Source organism: Danaus plexippus, chromosome 11, assembly GCF_018135715.1.
Source record: "Danaus plexippus chromosome 11, MEX_DaPlex, whole genome shotgun sequence".
NCBI classification, from domain to species: domain Eukaryota; kingdom Metazoa; phylum Arthropoda; class Insecta; order Lepidoptera; family Nymphalidae; genus Danaus; species Danaus plexippus.
In genome coordinates this window covers 549,994-568,456 of record NC_083544.1, presented here as the reverse complement: position 1 = coordinate 568,456, position 18,463 = coordinate 549,994, and the positions used below count along the sequence as shown (strand labels likewise).

At 40.0% G+C, this 18,463-nt stretch overlaps 3 protein-coding genes across 3 annotated transcripts; 1 reads left to right on the top strand and 2 right to left on the bottom strand.

The window, feature by feature from the left end:
• Window positions 1-474: 474 nt before the first annotated feature.
• On the top strand, window positions 475-12,358 carry LOC116765953 (protein transport protein Sec24A). The gene is made up of 16 exons (XM_032655603.2): window positions 475-651; window positions 804-2,130; window positions 3,864-3,966; window positions 4,252-4,378; window positions 4,898-5,085; window positions 5,484-5,637; window positions 6,564-6,721; window positions 7,004-7,077; window positions 7,613-7,764; window positions 8,299-8,452; window positions 8,756-8,931; window positions 9,015-9,125; window positions 9,606-9,790; window positions 10,594-10,766; window positions 10,871-11,107; window positions 11,366-12,358. Exons 2-16 carry the CDS (start codon window positions 815-817, stop codon window positions 11,475-11,477), a joined length of 3,420 nt encoding a protein of 1,139 aa, XP_032511494.2. The 5' UTR covers window positions 475-651; window positions 804-814; the 3' UTR covers window positions 11,478-12,358.
• Window positions 12,354-15,151, bottom strand: LOC116765955 (UPF0728 protein-like). Its single transcript, XM_032655605.2, has 3 exons — window positions 15,017-15,151; window positions 14,676-14,761; window positions 12,354-13,027 (listed from the first exon to the last, which is right to left on the bottom strand). Exons 1-3 carry the CDS (start codon window positions 15,105-15,107, stop codon window positions 12,773-12,775), a joined length of 432 nt encoding a protein of 143 aa, XP_032511496.1. The 5' UTR covers window positions 15,108-15,151; the 3' UTR covers window positions 12,354-12,772.
• Window positions 15,152-15,297: 146 nt separating this feature from the next.
• On the bottom strand, window positions 15,298-17,178 carry LOC116765954 (cytochrome P450 6B2-like). Its single transcript, XM_032655604.2, has 2 exons — window positions 15,773-17,178; window positions 15,298-15,568 (listed from the first exon to the last, which is right to left on the bottom strand). Exons 1-2 carry the CDS (start codon window positions 17,127-17,129, stop codon window positions 15,399-15,401), a joined length of 1,527 nt encoding a protein of 508 aa, XP_032511495.2. The 5' UTR covers window positions 17,130-17,178; the 3' UTR covers window positions 15,298-15,398.
• Window positions 17,179-18,463: the final 1,285 nt, after the last annotated feature.

The window sequence follows — 18,463 nt, the reverse complement described above, 5'->3', positions numbered from 1 at the left end:
GCAACAGGAAAGGAATATTTACAAATTGGTAATGAATTGTCCATGGGAAGGAACGCGGAGAAGACAAGATTGGATTTCTGGGATCGATTGTATAATGAAGCTGGGCTACCGAGTATTGTTTAAATAAAATAAATTTTTATCTGAACTGCTAAATGTGACCATTTTTTTGTTAAAAATTATCGATTACTTTCTTTATGTAGTCTAGTCAATATTAGAGCGTAGGATTTATTACAAATTTCAATGTGCTGGATAAATACATTTTTAATAAAATATATTTAAAAAATCCAAGCTTTTTCTTTTATAAATACAAAAATAGTCACTTTAACAAATTTTTATGCTTCAGTCGCAAACTATTCATAACATACTCTTTTTTCTAAATATACCTAATCATAATGACAACACATCATTTTAAGAGACGTAAAATGTTGTGAACGAAACGCAATTGACGTCAAAATCTAAAAGTCAAAAATCAATCTTCCTCACCAGTAGAGGTCGCTCTTAAACGTACGGCCACGTAAGTCAGGGTCGTATTATCCCTTACAGCATTATTTTAGCAAGTTATATTTACCTCCTGTGATAATATGTGAGAATGGTATAACTACACAAAAGTGTATACAAAGTTTCATGTGTTGTGACATCGTCCCGTTAGCGGTAAGCCTAAAAATGTGATAGCCCTTCCGTCAATTTTAGTGAATTAGCATTAATCATAGACCTCCCTTGATATCCGTAATATTCTAACAATGAAATCGTGTATCTTAAATTTTATTACTGCTGTAAAAATTAGCTCAAAAATATCGTTCCAGATTGCGAAGCCATGTCTCACATACCGAATCCGTATAACAATGCTCCCGGGACCTACAACTCAAATCCTGCTATGTTTCAACAATTCAATCAAACGCTGACGAGACAACTGCCTCCGAAACAAGACACGAAACCAATCATTCCTACAAGCATTCAAGGGTTCAACCACCAAACGAATCCATATAATGACGAAAGTGCCAGCAGTTCGCCAGCTTTTAATAATACTGGAATGATGCCCCTTCCAACAAGCTTACAGTCATCCCCCATGAGGCCCGTTAAGCCAGTGCCAAGTCAACAGCAGGCTCAAAGCATTCAGAACATTCCACTGAGCTCATCCAGCCCACATTCAATGACCAACACTAACCAATCAAACTCTCCATATCATCCTCAATACCATCAAATCAATAATAATGCCCCACCTCTAATTCCTTCTAGTCTAAACAACCAGCCAAACATGAATGGTCCAATGAGTGCCCCAAATGCACTCCCTAATCAATATCCAGCAGCATCCAATTCATTCAGTCCAGCTCCTATGAATCGCCCTCCGACAATTAATACTTTCAGTACAAATCAAAGTTACAGAACAAATCACACATCCCAAACTTCATCTCCTCATGCTGTAAACCATCAGCCTAACGTTCCATTTAATGGACCATCTGGTCCCAGAAATAGTCCTCTAACTACAGGACAGCAAGTTAATTCCCTCACATCTAGTATGGCAAAGTTGCCGCCTATTTCTGGACCACCTGGGCCACCGAGAAGTCAAAACAGTTTAATTAATGGACCGATGCAAGGCCAAGCTCCGCTTAACAACATGGGACCCCCAAAAAATATGTCCCATGGGCCGTCTTCTCTACCCATAGGTCAACCGGGAGTCCCATTACGACCTACGGGACAAACAAACCAACAGCCACCCCTTATTAATAGTTCCCAACCAAACTTCATCACTGGACCACCTAGCGGCCCTCAAAGTATGCCAATCGGGCCAGGACAAGCGCCTCCTATGGTACAACAGCCTAGACCTGGCCCAGCAAGCGGCCCATCTTCCATGACGAGTAGATATCCACAGATGCCTTACACGAATCTTAGCCCACAGCAACAAATGCAAGTCCAACAGAACATTGCTAAACAGTTTCCCACACATAACTTGTACGACGTGAACCAGCAAGGCGGACAGCTCAGTGTGACTAAGCAGGGCTTCAATCAGCTTTGGGGTCATCAGATGGTGGACTTGATGCAGTGTAAGCACATTCTGCCAGAATATCCCGAAGATCCACCGGAAATAAGGCTCGGACAACAGTTTGCTGAGGCCAATAACTGCAGCCCAGAGTGAGTACAAGTTAGATTCGATATAAATAAAACTATTGACCTATAAAAATGAAATATTTTTTACTAATGTCTATACAGATGTTATATCAACATTAATTTAACAGCTGTCTCACTCGAAGACATTTTAAAGTCGGCTATGAATAAATTCTAGACGAATCTTAAGTCAACATTCCATAACAAGACGGGCTGCTTAGAGTAAAATAGTATTTTTGATAACAATATTTAGTAACAAGTAGTTATCAGTTCAGGTCAAGGTCATTAGGTGATTATCTGACAGAGGCACATGTACAGTGAAAATTGACATATTTTTTTAAATGTCAGAATCAATTAATTTTACATTAACTGTTTTGTAATAATTTGCATTCTTCTTTTGTAATAGTAATTAATAATAATATTATTAATTACCAATCCAAACAGCTGATTGTCAGAATACCGTTTCTGAACAATTCTTAACAGTGCTGTCAAGTTTGTTTGTCATTTATTCTTCCTTAATTAAAAAGCAATAGTCATTGACAGTTTGTTTTTTTTTTGTTTTGTCAAAGGAGATAGAATTGAAAAGTTTTCTATACATATATTTTATTTTATAACACACTCTATATCTTATCTACAATCACACTGAATGTTCACCCGTCAGTGTATAAGAATAAATGAGATATAATTTTATTTTATAATTTCAATATAATAAATTTCCGAGAGAAGTTTACACGGAATCTATAAGAAAAAAAAAACGGGTTCTGTGACTTGTGCCTTCATCTATTATAGGTGAAGTAGGTTTTAGATTTCATTGACTTTAACATAGAGAGAACGCTGCATATATCTTATAAAAAAAACATTATTTAAATAAAGACAGTTTTTATTATGAAGAACATTATTTTTCCAATACATATTAATAAGTGGATTCTGCTACAAAAATAACATTTCATTTGTTTAATGTGTATATATGTGTTTTTATAATGTCCACTACAAGTCCTGACAGAGGTGAAACGAGTCGAGTAATATGATGACAGTAATTATGATCACTGTACAGGTTATATGAACATGATTGAAAACCAAACAGTTATATTTCATTGTTTGTATATGTTTTGGTTTTTATTACTTGTAGAATATTATACATACATTAAAAGAAAAAAGAAGTTTAATAGTTGTATGGTAAATAAATTTTCTCATATAGTGTTGATAAGCATTGAATAGCCTTGCAGTTTTAAATTAAAAATGTGATCACAGTTATATATATACATATATATGTGTGTGTGTGTGTGTGTGTGTGTGTGTGTGTGTGTAAAATTATCTTATCTTAAGTGTACTCTATTTCCCATCAGTGGTTCCGTTTATCTTAACTCTTAACCATACATTCAAATAACATAAAAACTTTATACAAAATAGTTCCATCAGTTCGACTTGAGTATAAATAACATTAGTACTGCACGCACCACACATGCACATGCGTTACATGCAAAACAGATTTATCATTGAAACTCTCATAACTGTATTGTATTTGTTTCCGAACTGATATTTTAAATCGTTTTATTCTGTTGTATTATGTCTTAAATATTTTATTTTATAATATTAACTGTCATGTGTGATTTAAATGAAAATGGATTTTAAATCTATAGTTCAAGGTCCAATGTTGAAAAACAAGTTTTGCATATGCTAAAGAAGTAAAGATCATTATCTATATATATATAACAAGAGCCAATGACAATCTCAAACTATGTTTATTATTTGTGTTCCAGAATATTCCGTTGCACTGTCAACCGTATCCCGGAGACGAATTCTTTATTGCAGAAGTCTAGACTGCCTCTCGGTATCCTGATCCATCCGTTCAAAGACCTCAATGTAAGTTCCACCCCATAATAACTATTAACTGTGGTGAACGCGTCTTCGTGTGTGCGAGTGGGAACAGGATGTTATCGTTTATATTACTCGTAACTATCACTTTATTAATGAACTTTGGCCGCTGAGTGTTTTCTGTTTGTAAACAATAATTTTATTTAATATGCATTACGCTTCATAATAATGTTGTGTTTTATGTTTGTGCTGCGGGCTAGGCTTCAAACGAAACTCGTATAGTCGGTCTCGGTAGTTCTGTTTAGTGATTTTTCTATGTATTTGTTTCCTCAGCATCTCCCCGTAATACAATGTACTACTATAGTCCGCTGCCGGGCGTGTCGCACCTACATCAACCCCTTCGTTCACTTCGTCGACTCCAAGAGATGGAAATGCAACCTTTGCTACCGGGTCAATGAATGTGAGTATTTCATACAACACACACACACACACACACACACATGAATAAATTGATACACACACACAGACACACACATTGTATAGAGATACAATGTAAATACACACGGCTATAGATACTGTGAGACAAACACAACTATCCACTTACATGCGTGTGTTAGCCCGGATCAGTTACTTTAATTTTATACAAATAACTATCTGCGTTAAATATATTGTTACACAAAAAAATTGTTGTCCCCCTGGAAGAAGTGAAACTCTGTAACGTTGGAATGAAAACCGGAAGGGGCAGAAATTAATTTTGAAGGAATTTTTAGTGTATCTTTAAGACAAACTTTATTAATATTACTTGCAAGTCACAATTGTTTGCTCGCATGCGTCCGCGCGCCACGCATCCCCTCTCGCTTCGTCTCCTCCTCTCCGCGGGAGCGTTGAACGTTTAACGCATAAGTGTCACTTCAACAACTTTTATACAGGATGTGTATCAACATCAATAGTTATGTCATATCGAATACGCCGGTTCCAGTGCCCGAGGAGTTCCAGTATGACCCCGTGAGCAAGTCCTACGGCGACCCGTCCCGGAGGCCGGAGGTGAAGTCGGCGACGATAGAGTTCATCGCGCCCAGCGAGTACATGCTGCGACCGCCGCAGCCGGCCGTCTACCTGTTCCTGTTCGACGTCTCGCAGAACGCCAGGGAGTCGGGATACCTGCAGGTGAGTGCAGCGACGACGAAACCAGATAAACTACGTAAACAGAATGTGTTGGGTTACAAAGAGACGAGATAAATTATGTAAACAAAGTGTTGTTATACTACTGGTTAGTTGTTGAATGATTACAGACATACAATGAGCGGGTACTATAAGTTACATTTGAATGTTTTTCCATTCAGTTACATAAGTTCACAATGTCAGTGGCTTGCGTGGGGTGGTGAGCGGTTTCTTAGAAGCTGATTTACGTTATTGCTATTAAAGAGTAATCAAAAGTTTCCTTCCGGTTCTATAAATCAACACAAATGTTTGTATTATTTACAACTCTTCATTATTCTCGTCCCGTAGCAGTTCCAGAACTTTCCGAACAGCTGATAATATTTAAAAACCTGCGTCGTTTCCAGGTGGTGTGTGATACTCTGAAGTCTAACCTGGAACAGCTGCCGGGGGACGCCCGCACTCAAGTCGGCTTCATCTGTTACGACGAGCACATTCACTACTACCTCATGAGTGACGGACTCTCCAAACCAAGGGAAATGACCGTTTTGGACGTTGAAGGTAGTTTGAAGTTGTATGAACTAAGACATACACACATAGAGCGCACAAGACCGGAGACACTGACTCATGTTAGAGTGGAAAAAATGGCTTATTAGTTCACTGACTGTAATGAGAGAGTGAGCGAGTTGACAGAAAATTCAAGGTCAGAGATAGTTATATTGAAAAACATAGTATTCAAGCACCCTAAAGCATTTAGTTGATAGTCCGGGGTGCAGTAGCTCAGTTGGCAGATATAATAGATTATGCATTTATAAGTTAATCATATTTTTAGGAATTAAAGCCGAATTATATAAAAAATAATCGAGTGACACAAATAACAATTATTTATTGCCACATTACAAGCCATTAGTCACATAACATTTACAAATTGAATGTGGGTACACTGAAAACTACTCACTGCAAATAGCGACGACACCTCACAACGAGAACCGTTCCGTACGAAAGCCGACCAGGAAATGACTTATCCCTCGAAATACCTTCACTTTTATAATATTTGTGAGGTGACGTTTCTAAATGCATCAAATAATCCCTAATTATCCTAACAATATATATATTAGGAATTTTGTTGGAACTTTTATAAAGGAAATAACAATATGACATGCGAAAGTTAGTTTTTAATAAATTAACAAACGTGAAAGGTGAATAAAAGAACGAAATCATGAACGGCAGCACTTAAACAACACCAAGTATTGTTATCTGTGGTTTATTTTAAATTGTACAGAACTCGTATAAAACATATTTATATTATTCGTGTCATCGGAATGGACCCTGTGAAGTAGCTAAACGTCGTGTCTCCTCCGGGCTGGCGCTGTGAACTTCGTGTAGACCTAACGATAACACCTTTTCTCTCAGAGGAACTCCTTAATCACTTCATCAATTGTGTCATGTAAATCACGCTATTAAATCTTATGTGTGTGTGATTTCAGAGGTGTTTCTCCCGTCGCCGGAGTCGCTGCTGGTGAACCTACTGGAGCATCGCGCGATCGTCGTGGAGCTGCTGTCGGTGCTGCCCCGCCGGTACAGCTCGCCCACCGCCCCCGCCAGCGCCCTCGGCCCGGCGCTCCAGGCCGCTTACAAGCTCATGGTACGGACCCATGCTAACACTCACGTTCACCGCCTACTTTAAACAATTTGCGTATAACATTTAAACAACGAAACCTTTTGTCTTCGTTACCACGGAATACAAATACAAATTGTTGTCCTCGTGAGTCAGTGTAGCGGGACCGGCGGGGCTAGTGTTGGGATACGACACTCGTATGATATACCCTATACTTCAAATCGGTTCTGAAGGCGATGTGTGATTTGAAATATTAATTATAAAACTGTTTGTGTCTGAATGTATTTTTTATATTTGAATTATTTCCAGGCCCCGACCGGAGGCAGGGTGACCGTGTTCCAAACGTGTCTGCCTAACGTGGGCCCCGGCGCATTAGAGTCCAGGTCTATACTCGCTCGTTCTTATATTCATATCACCAGCCTCTTTCAGTAAACCAGCCGTCCCGGTGCGGGGAGCATTATTTGAGACAACGAATGCTACTAATTATAAATTACACTCCGTGAGAGTATGTACGGGACTCGAAACATACTGGACGGACTTTGATGGAAATAACCAACGAGGAGGTTAGATATGAGGATGAGAGGATAAACTACTTGACTGCATAGTTGTTACATGGAGGTAGCAGGGCAGCGGTATTGTGATAGAGTCCGGGACACACTGCACGGCCCTGATTGTTGGCGACTGAATAGGTTTACTCACAGTTTCCATCCAGTTCAGTCAGTTCCAAATAGTCGCGTGTGAAGACCAGTGTGTTCATACAACGCGTGTACAGATGACAAATCATTTTTCTTTCCTCCTCTCATTTACTCCCCGCGCCGCATTCTCTTCCTGGTTTCCGTCCGAGGGGTCTCCGGCGGAGATCCTATTCCAGCTATCGCTTGCTAATCACGCTTCTTTCTAATATCGCGACCGCCTCAGGGAGGACCCCAACGCCCGCTCGGCCCAGGACGTGCGTCACCTGTCCCCGGCCACGGACTTCTACAAGCGGCTGGCGTTAGACTGTTCGGGCGTGCAGGTGGCCGTGGACCTGTTCCTGCTCAGCTCGCAGTACTGCGACCTCGCTACCATCAGTCAGTACCATACAAAATGCTTCAGCATATTCTATTCGTTTAGTGTCACAAGCGGAGACATCTGTACTAATTATAATAAACATTTAGGGTTCTAACAAAATTATTAAAAGATTTTACCAGTACTTTCAAATAACAAATCAAACCTTAACTAGAACAAACTAATTATTATCTTGAGACAGATCCCCTTAAATAAGTTACGAAGACACTCGCAAATTCCCTCGAAAAATATTTTCCCGCGCAAAAGTGAATGATAGAAATGTTACCGCTTTAATGTCATATCCGCTGCGTTCGGGAATTTTAATTTTTTGGTTCAAATTAAATGTGTGTTCCCTAAATGTACTATAATCCTTAGAATTATTTTTATGACTGATTATAATTAATTATATGACTGAGCCATTTTTATTTTGTATCAACATTTCCATCAACTTGTATTTGAAAACTATAAATACTGGCTTCAGCCATCTTGTAAGACAGTTGGAAGTAACGCTGAACATTGAAAAACAAATGTTAAACTGTAGCAACATTGGTCTGCAGGCGGTATGAGTAAGTTCAGCGCGGGTACGGTGCACCACATCCCGCTGTTCCGCGCCAGTCGTCAATGGCAGGCGGAGCTGCTGACGCGCATGCTGTGTCGCTACCTCACCCGCAAGATAGGCTTCGAGGCCGTCATGAGGGTCCGCTGCACGAGGTACGGAGCGTAGCCAGTTTATCATTCATACATCTCCGGCGACAGTATCCGCGACCACGCCAGCTCGTGCCTAGGACCAACACTGCGCAGGCGTCGCCAGCTGCGGGCGGTGCTGTATACCTTAATATTATATGTTGGAAAATATCGCGTTTATTTAGAAGTGATCACTTGGATGTCATTATAAGAGTCCAGAGAAGGAAACTCGTATTCTTGACATAGTTCAAACACAATAAGTGTGCGGTCCGCCAACATGTTACTTGAAGTCGCCCTACAGTCGTTGTTTAATGCCTACGTTCCGTGCAGAGGGATATCCATCCACACGTTCCACGGCAACTTCTTCGTGCGCTCCACGGACCTGTTGTCTCTGGCCAACGTGTCTCCGGACGCTGGGTTCGCGATGCAGCTCAGCATCGACGAGTCGCTGACGGAGCTGCAGCACGTGTGCTTCCAGGCCGCTCTGCTGTACACCAGCAGCAAGGGTGACGTCACACATACTTCATATATATACATATAGTATATTGACGTTTTCAGCTGTGTGTGTAATGTGTGCGTGTGTGTGTAGGTGAGCGTCGTATCCGCGTGCACACGCTGTCGCTCCCGGTGGCCAGTACGCTGCCGGATGTGTTGCACTCCGCGGACCAGCACGCCGTCATCGGTCTACTCGCTAAGATGGGTGAGGAGACGCATTTGTATTTGTTAATATAACTAATAACTGACGTCACTGAAATAAAGCAACTACATTTCATAGGTAGTATATATATATATATATATATATCTTCTGTTCCAAGTTTTGTTTAGTATTCCTCGCTGAAACTCACTGAAAAAATATTGTTTTAACGGTCGGACTTTATTGAATTGCAAAAATTATTTGTTTAAGTGACCTGCATGAACAATAATAATCATATCTTCTCGGTGGCCGACCAATTTATTTGACTTAAAGAAATTAAAGAAATACAAGAGCAAACTCCTATGTTAATATCGAACGAGCCATTTGCACTATTATTAAGTTCGTGTTCTGAACGGTTGAAAAATTTACAGGCTACAAAATTTTCATATTATATTTCACCCGGTCGATGTAATGCGACATGCGACAGACGGTCGACAAATGTTTAGGTTGTACCAGTTTAACTAGAACATTTGTCAAATATTACAGCCGTGGACCGCTGCGTGTCGGCGTCCATGTCGGAAGCGAAGGAGGCTCTGATGAACGCCGCAGTGGATATGTTGAGCGCCCACCGCCTCGCCCACAGTTTGCCCACGGGTGACCAGAGCGCCTCCCTGCACGCGCCCACCACGCTCAGACTACTGCCGCTACTGATACTGGCGCTGCTTAAACGGGTCACGCTCTATATTATACATTACACGCGTTAAGGCTTCCCTGATATAGAAATAATACCATTTAACTGAGACGCGAATTACTTTCACTACGGTCGGAAGGTCGAAAACGATATCAAACACAGGTTTAAAACTAAGATTAATGAAGTAGTAATTAAATTATAATGAAACTTATGTTGACTACCGTGCGACCACTCCATGCGCGAGTGCGCGCGAGCTGGACGGTCCTATGAAACAGACATGTATTTCCAAGCTATGAGCGCTCGCTCCTGCAGACGCAGCTCGCTGTTCCCGGCGAGGGAATCCTACATCAGCACCTCGTCTCGGGCTGTGTGCGTCACTCGCGCTTCACTCGTTTAGGTCTCTGTACTGTGAAGTGTGAACCAAACGTCGTCCGTTCACTGGAACACGAGCGTGTCCTCAGCGGGTGCTCTTGTAATATTTAATTTACGATAAAACATTCATCACTTCTGAATGAGCTTCCATAGTTAGGGCCATTGGGCTTTAAAGTAGACTAGTGTAATAAGACTCCGAAGCGACATTCAATTATTTAACAAAACTAATAGTCATTTCGGATAACTACGCCTTTTTTTATTATATTAAAAACTATATTCACCCGACGTTGGGTGACTTCGCAGCGACCGTGACCCGGGCAGACGAGAGGACAGCGCGTAGTCAACCGCACATATTAGCTCATTTAAACGGATACTCGCGATATTTAAATGTCATTAAGAACGGTCGTTTATGTGACGTTCCGATACTCGTACACGTTAAGGGCGTCGGTCTAATGAGTGTTGTGTGCGCAGAAAGCATTCCGCACGGGCACGTCGACTCGCCTGGACGAGCGTGTCTCCGACATGCTGTTCCTGAAGACCGCGCCGCTGGCGAGTCTCCTGCGGGCCGTGCACCCCGACCTGTACGAGCTGCACACGCTCTCCAGCCAGCACCAGCCGCCGCGGCTCCAGCTGTCCGCCGAGAGGTACACCGGGGCTCGCACGCCTAACATTCGCACATCCCCAATACGATCACATCAGAGATAGAGAAGAGCAGGTCCCAGCATTGACGTATGATACATTGTCTCAGACTGAGCCTGGACGGCGCGTACCTCCTGGACGAGGGGGAGACCATGGTGATATACGTGTGTCGGGGGGTCAGCGCCGCCTGGCTGTCCGAGGCGCTGGGGGTCAACTCGTTCGCAGAGCTGCCGGCCGAGGGTCGCGACCTGCCGCACTTAGACACCGGCCTCAACGACCTGCTGCACGGGTTCATCGACCGCCTCAACGAGGACCGCCCTTACGCCGCCGGCCTGCTACTGCTCAGGTGACACACTCACACTCCTTGCTTCGCGAGGATTTGTTAACCCGCGAAACTATGTGCGGATTGTGATGACACGTCTTAAGACTTACATAAGGTTCTAGAACGCGTAACAGACCTGCGCTGTAGTCGCGAGACGCGACGGTAGATGTCGCTGGCCGCCTGGAGCCGTCGGTCAGACAATATAAGTCGGCCGAGTATCCGCTTATCACATAGTCCCCATACATAGCATACATCACTGAGTATATTAATGTGTGGTTCCAGAGACGACTCGCCGTCCCGCCAACTGTTCACGGAGCGCCTGGTGGAGGACCGCGTGGAATCCGCCTTCTCCTACTACGAGTTCCTGCAACACCTCAAGAGCCAAGTGAAATGAGTGAGCGACTCGCGATCGACTTGCGCCTTACGGACTGGACGTTACTGTGACACTGCCCCTAATTAAGGTTCCCCTGTCCCGGATCCGAATATGCAACAGTTCCGCCGAGCCGAGCCGGACAGCATACGGTAGTAATAACGACTCGAGAGCTGTCCGGTCGGCGAGTCCTCGTGGGCGCGTCAGGACAATACGTCTGTGGGCGGGCGGAGGTCGTCTCGCGTTTTTATAGTATTTTTGTATATAATCGTCTATGTGCAGAGTGTAGGGCGGGCGGTCGGGCCGTCGCGGCTGTCTGCATGCAATAATTATAACGAAAGTGTATCGGTTAAGGTGTCCGTTCCTTCGACCCCTATGTATGTACTCGCTGTTACTGTAAGGAATGTTTTATACGCAGTGTACCGTCTCCCGCGGCTCCACTCGCCGCGTGCTCGCCGTCGGTGGCGAGTCATTGTTTAATTGATTTACATTTCATTTTATCGTTATATCTATATTTATATATTTTAATATATTTTTCGAACAACCGATTTCGTTTTGGATGTCGTGTAAAATATTCCGTTTCGTCGTCCAGCGCCGAGGAATCTTGGTAGCTAGAAAAAGCATGTTTCATAGTAAGGGAGCGGAGCCTGGCTGCGATCCGTGGAATCTTTTGTATGGCCGAAAATTAAATTAGTTGCCGCGGGCTCGCGTGACGCGGCGCGGCCGGCTCGGGTTCACTATAACATATATTAATATTATTTGTAGAAAAAAAAAACAATCACATTAAATTATTTCGCATGTAAATATTTACGGTAAAATATCTAAATTAAATGTAATCGGTGACGTCGGCTGACTGAACTGGACCGGAGTCTACAGACTTGTTTCAATAAAACAAATGCAAATTATCGTTGTTTTTATTCATCCTTTTTTTTTTCGTCTAAAAATAACAAAAAATGTAGACAAACGTGTGTTGTTTTGGCTGCAAATGACTTGGATGAACTGATTGCGGACATGTGCTGGATGAAATGTATTTAACATAAAATTTAAATTCAAGCTACTTATTTAAAGGAATACCCGCATTACAAGCAACAAACACTAGGAAAGAAATTCTTTATGAATACACGCAGGACACGTTTGACCTTTTGACTTGTGTATGTTATTATTACTACCCGTCACGTCATTACAAAAAAATATATATGTATATATCTACTAAAAAACAACTTCCTAGACAATATATCTATTATAATTAATTTCCGGGGCGGGCTAACAGTGACGGCTTAACGTAGTCCCACAACTACCCCGTCCCGTGATACGCGGCGTCACTTGTTTTTGTCACAGCACACGCAGTCCTCGCAGGTCGTGATGTTCTTGAAGTCAAACGGCCAATAGTCTTTTGGCGCGAACTCGCTTCTTCTGAATATCTGCTCCTCGATGAGAGCCCACGACCAGAGGTAGCTTCTGGCGCGGAGGAACTTGGAAGAACCTTCCAGAACGGCTGCGACTGCACGTTGACACACCGGGTCCCGCTCCGACGACGAGTTGAAGGACAGGTTGCAGATGTTGCAGCGGAAAACCTGGCACACGGCGCCTTGTTTGAGAGATTACTGACGAACTAATACTGAATACACTCACATCACGGCTGCTGCAAGCTGACGGAAACGTCGGGAGTATGTCGTTAAAAAAAAACACGTAATCCGTTAATATTAGTTTCATTTAAATGAATACTCGCGAAAGTCTGATCTCATTGGACTGAATGCACTCCCGACCTACAGTTAATGTTATTTTTATGGAAGCAGAATACATGTGATGTGATACAAAAGGTAAGTCTGATATCGAAGCTGCTGATTATATTAATGGCGTATACGTACTAACAAAACGTCTTTACTACGCGTGCATGTGGGCAAGCGTGTCCATCGAGTGTGACCGCTTCCCCGTAGATGTAAATACTCGTCTAACCAAATAAGTAGACACAATATATCGAGTCGCAGAAACCAGTTCGTATCACAACCGCAATTACCTCTGTACCTTCGATGATATGTAAAATTATACGTCTATTAACATTGCTTTGTAATTTGCTCTTAATTGCACTATTCTGCTACAATGACTTGACCTTCACAAAAGGTTAAAAATCTTTTTATCTATATCTCTAAAACAACAGACGATAATAATTTGAAGCTCGTTGTTATTAGCCTTTCTTATTATTTACACGATGTACAAACATCTGTAGCATCAACCATGTCACAAATATTATCTTTGAACTAATTAAACGCAAAACATCTCGTGAACTGAGCGGAATAAAAAGGTACTAGGAAAGTTTACTCAACGAGAGCTCTTGTCAAATTATTATAAATTACACGACATTACCGGGTTTATAATGAGTCTCTTAATTTGGTAGCAAAAAAATATTATTCCGATGATTTCAATGAGTTTCCTACGGCTTTATTTCACTAGTTACCTAATGCTCATAACAATATATTTCTTTTTGTTGCCGGATTCGAGTGTTTTTCGATGATCACTTAATGTGAGGAGGTCTCCTATTATATTTTTTTGTTAGAATTATATTTCATCGTTAGTTGGATTTCTCCTACATATTCGGTAAGTAGGTGTAGCGACTGATTATGACAACAAAAGTTTCTAAATCGGTTTTTCATCCTTTTGTTAATAACGAATAAAAATAGAAAATAATTCCTATGTAATATGTTCCATATTTCCTTCAAAACTTAACGAGTCTCGTCTATTCTTTTGGCAATAAATAGTTTTTGAAGTGTTTTGAAAGTAGGTATTTTTTTTTGTAGTTTGAAGTCCACTGTTTGATTTAAGTAATATTTATACACTGAGCACATAAATTTAGTTACGAGCAATCGGGACATCTCGTCTAATGTACAAACCTTTTTGTCTGTTTGTTTTCGTTGATTATATTTTTGAAAGATGAATGAAAGAAAACTGAACTGATTCTCGTGTAATCAAACATATGTATGTTTAATACCGTAGTGGGAAAACAAGCAGCTTTCTATCTCCGTAATTGCATTATTTTGGTGCCACGAGATCTTCTAAAAGCTTATGACTATATACGAATTTCTATTCACAATGTATCAATTCTTAGCCAACTAGCGATTCAAGATGTAATTTCATTATAAAGTTAATATCCTTACTATAATTGCGGTACTAACATTAAAAAAGTCTTAATAATAACAAGCGATATTACTATAACAGTTATCCAACCTCATGGCCACACATTTCCAGGACACAGAGGTTAACGAAGTCCACCGGCACCAGGTCCACTCGGAAACCTAATTTTTGCAGCTTGTCTGTACCGTAAATAAATATAATTATTAAAATCCTTCCCAGACCTATTAACACTGTCATAAGACTTTATTTGTTGCTGCACACGAGGATGCGAAAGCAATTAAAGATCAACAACTTAGTAATAATATAATTATTACCCTCTCATCAAAGGTCTTAACACTCTCTCTTATGATATTATACAATTAATATTTACCACCAGATAAGGAGTAACGAATGGTATTAAGATAACAGTTTTATTATATTAAAAACAAAATTACCTCGAAGTCCCCTCAGCTTCTGAGGTTTGTGACAAACTGTGTAGAAAGCCTCATATGGACCGTAATATATTTTAACGTAACGAGTTGACATTTTATTAAAAAAAATAATAATAAAAATTATTAAATTAAATACATTTTTACGTGTCAATGTTTCAAATACAATTTATAAATATATAACTGTCAAATATAGATGAGAAGAAAAAGACAACAGATAACTCTTAATTGCATTTAATTTTTTTTTCGACTTTATACTATAGGTATAATTTAAAAAAAAAAAAATATTATTAAGTTGAAAGTAATACTCATATATTTTATTATTAAATATGTATAAATAAAAAAATATCAAGAACCGTTACACTGTTAGAGAAACTATTTTCCAAAATTATTTTCTCTTTACTAGTTTAATCGGCACCCCGTGTAGTACTCCTTGTACGACATTAAGACGTGGGTTGATGTCTAAAGTTCTCTTTGTGTTTTCCGAAGGTTCGACAGAAAAGTTGTGAAGCATCACAGCTAGTCCAGCCAGAGATTGCATCTGTCCTAAACGAGCACCTTGGAAAAATAAATAAAATTTTTAATTTAATATCGCTTAAATTGTAAGAAAAATTATTTGATATCTATATGATCGGATTCACTAAAACTGACAGGGAGTTATATTTGAAGAACCGAAAAATTTAAATATGAACGTTGTTTCGACATGTGACGCTTGTTAAATGAACATTTCATGATTGTGAAATATTGCTAACCAGAACTCACCAATACAAGCACGCGGTCCGGCACCAAAAGGCAAGTATACGTTCTTGGTCCGTTGGTTAAAATCCTCGTCGGCAAATCTTTCTGGTTTGAATTCATAAGGTTCATCAAAATACTTTTCATCTAAATGCAGCGATTGTACAGGAATAACTATATTGACATCGGGATCTATAGTTAGTCCTACTTGTTTTATGGTGTATGGCTTAACGCATTGCCTGTTGAGGATCCCCACGGCCGGCATTATCCTCAACGCCTCTTTCATGGCCATATCTAATAGCGTCATTTCATTAACAGCATCATAACACAACTTGTTGTCGTATTTTGATAAAACTCGATCTATTTCGTCTTGAATTTTCTTCTGTGTTTCGGGATGGTAAGCTAATTCGTGTAACGTGTAACTGGTCGTAGAAGAGGATGTTTCAAATCCAGCTGCAAAGAAAACAAACACCTGTGCGACCAAGACCTCGATATCCATTTCCATTTCGACCTGTTTCGCTGTGCCGTCCGGGTTTTTGTATTTAATAGATTCGCTCTGTATTTTGCCTTGAGATAAATAGTCTAACAACAGGTCGACAAAATCATTTCTGCCAATAGGTTTATAATTTCGCTGCTCGAAGATTTTTGTCACCATATCAAAAAAAACCTGTTCAACTTTTTTGTTGGAGAGATTCATAAAATTTCTTATTTCCGGAAAGACGTCCCATACGGCAAACAGAAACACTTCCCTGTCTGACCGTGAAAACATTTTCTTTCCTATTTGTCTAAATATAGAGCTTTCATTATTGATGGTGTCCATTTCGATTCCCAAGCCGCAAGCGCCTATAAACTCAGTTGTGAATTTCGCCATAACTTCTCGTATGTCACAATCTCCACCTTTAGCGATGATATTCTCTCCCAGGCCAACCAACTTTTCCGCACAATTGACTATAAGAGGGAACATGGACTTTAGTTTCGCTGTTGTGAATGCTGGTGTTAATTTATGTCTCAACAATTTCCATAAGTCGTCCTCGGCGTGGAAGAGATTTTTCAGCAGAGGCTCCTTTTCCGGATCCCTGCCTAAGCCTCGATTGTGAAAACTGTTGAAGTCGACCATTAAAATATCTCTTATTATGTCTGGATCCTTGACAATCAGCTCCTTGTCGTTACCGCGGTAAGCTCCTATAACCTTTTCATCACCAAACTTGACGTAAAATTCATGTATTAGTTCACTGGCACTTTTCAACGCCACTATATTCCGGAAATGCGTCCCGAACAGAGGTATTGGACGTTCATGTTTTATGTTTTTCTTAGCCCAGTACCTATGATTTCTAGTTGTGTAGAAATACAACGCAACAAGACAGGCCAATATTATTAAAAACATGTTTCCCGTCGGTCTGTTGGCCGTCGACTGACGAAGCCGTGCAGGCAGATAAGTTGATTATAATATAGACAGTGCAGATAAGTGTCGACTGGTAATCATTTTTTTTTGTTGATTTTAACGACTCAGTTGTATCAATTAAACTCGGCTTTGCTTAGAAATTCAACCATGTGATTGATTCGGATATATATAATATTTAAAAATTAATAATCCTTATGTAGTTTGAGTAGGTGTACTTTCTTTAATAGTGATACTGAGCATTATTCATAATATGGTTTTAAGAAGTGAATGATTTTCTTATCTCTGTTATCTAGTGAACACAAGAAAATTGGGCTATTACATAATATTAGTACTCAAGGCTGGGCATTGATCGTTTACGGTATTATACATCACCTGTACGTTAAACAAGAAACTGCTCCGGCAACTTGTTAAAATAACATTAAAATGGCTTTATCCGTTTTCAAGTTTAACTTGGACTTTGAACGAATGTTATTGTTGCTTGGAAAATATTGAGTAATAACAGATATAGTTGAGATTTAATCGGCTGTTTGGTTGTGAGTTTCGTTCAACATTAAATGCTCATTCTTAGCAGCTGAACGACGATTGTTTGTTACACTGATAAAGTAAGATTTTGGCCCCGTGTAAACTCTATATAAATGTTCTCTCCAAACATTCACGGAATTTTATAAAAGTATCAGTCTCGTTGTTCGTGTCAGGGGCATGACTTGTGCTTATGATATTATAATCGGAATATAACCAGATACCTATGTTATCTTTATTACACGGTACACTACACTAAACAGCAACAATTTTGCTTAAAAATTACTTATTTAAAATGTTACTTTGGTCGCTATGACAATAAATAACTTTCTCATGACTTTCTAATATATTTTTTTGCGAAGAAGAATTTCTATTGTAGCGTCTTTTGAAGCTTATTTTGCTTAATTTGCAGTTTAAGTTTTTGCTATGAGAAACGAAAAGGTCGTCGATTTTATTCACACTATGTAACTTAATACATTTGTCATTTAAATGCATCAATTATCTATGTTTCTCTGTAACAATTATATCAGAAAATCACTTTATTCTATTGTTTTATACCTAAAGGCAAATATTTTATATGCCAGGGTATTATTTCTCTATGTGATTGTTTACAAAGCTTTGTCTAGATACTTTGATAACTGTAACAAAATCTGTGACAGCTGCGCCACTTTTAGAAGAGACTCATAAATGTTAGAACAGAGATTAAAGAAGAGACATTTACGAATAATGAAGTTAATTACGTTTAATTTTAAGATCTACATAAGTGTTAAGTGATATCTTTTTATCACTTTAATCTT

What these genes read in the sequence shown, in the direction of transcription:
- LOC116765953 (XM_032655603.2), top strand. Translation starts at nt 815, where the DNA reads ATGTCTCACATACCGAATCCGTATAACAATGCTCCCGGGACCTACAAC. An exon ending in GGGAGTCGGGATACCTGCAG is followed by an intron (nt 5,086 to 5,483) that starts GTGAGTGCAGCG and finishes CGTCGTTTCCAG; the next exon opens with GTGGTGTGTGATACTCTGAA. An exon ending in ATGAGGGTCCGCTGCACGAG is followed by an intron (nt 8,453 to 8,755) that starts GTACGGAGCGTA and finishes CGTTCCGTGCAG; the next exon opens with AGGGATATCCATCCACACGT.
- LOC116765955 (XM_032655605.2), bottom strand. Translation starts at nt 15,107, where the DNA reads ATGTCAACTCGTTACGTTAAAATATATTACGGTCCATATGAGGCTTTC. An exon ending in GAAGCTGAGGGGACTTCGAG is followed by an intron (nt 14,762 to 15,016) that starts GTAATTTTGTTT and finishes TTTACGGTACAG; the next exon opens with ACAAGCTGCAAAAATTAGGT. An exon ending in TGGAAATGTGTGGCCATGAG is followed by an intron (nt 13,028 to 14,675) that starts GTTGGATAACTG and finishes GCCGTGTGCCAG; the next exon opens with GTTTTCCGCTGCAACATCTG.
- LOC116765954 (XM_032655604.2), bottom strand. Translation starts at nt 17,129, where the DNA reads ATGTTTTTAATAATATTGGCCTGTCTTGTTGCGTTGTATTTCTACACA. An exon ending in CGGACCGCGTGCTTGTATTG is followed by an intron (nt 15,569 to 15,772) that starts GTGAGTTCTGGT and finishes TATTTTTCCAAG; the next exon opens with GTGCTCGTTTAGGACAGATG.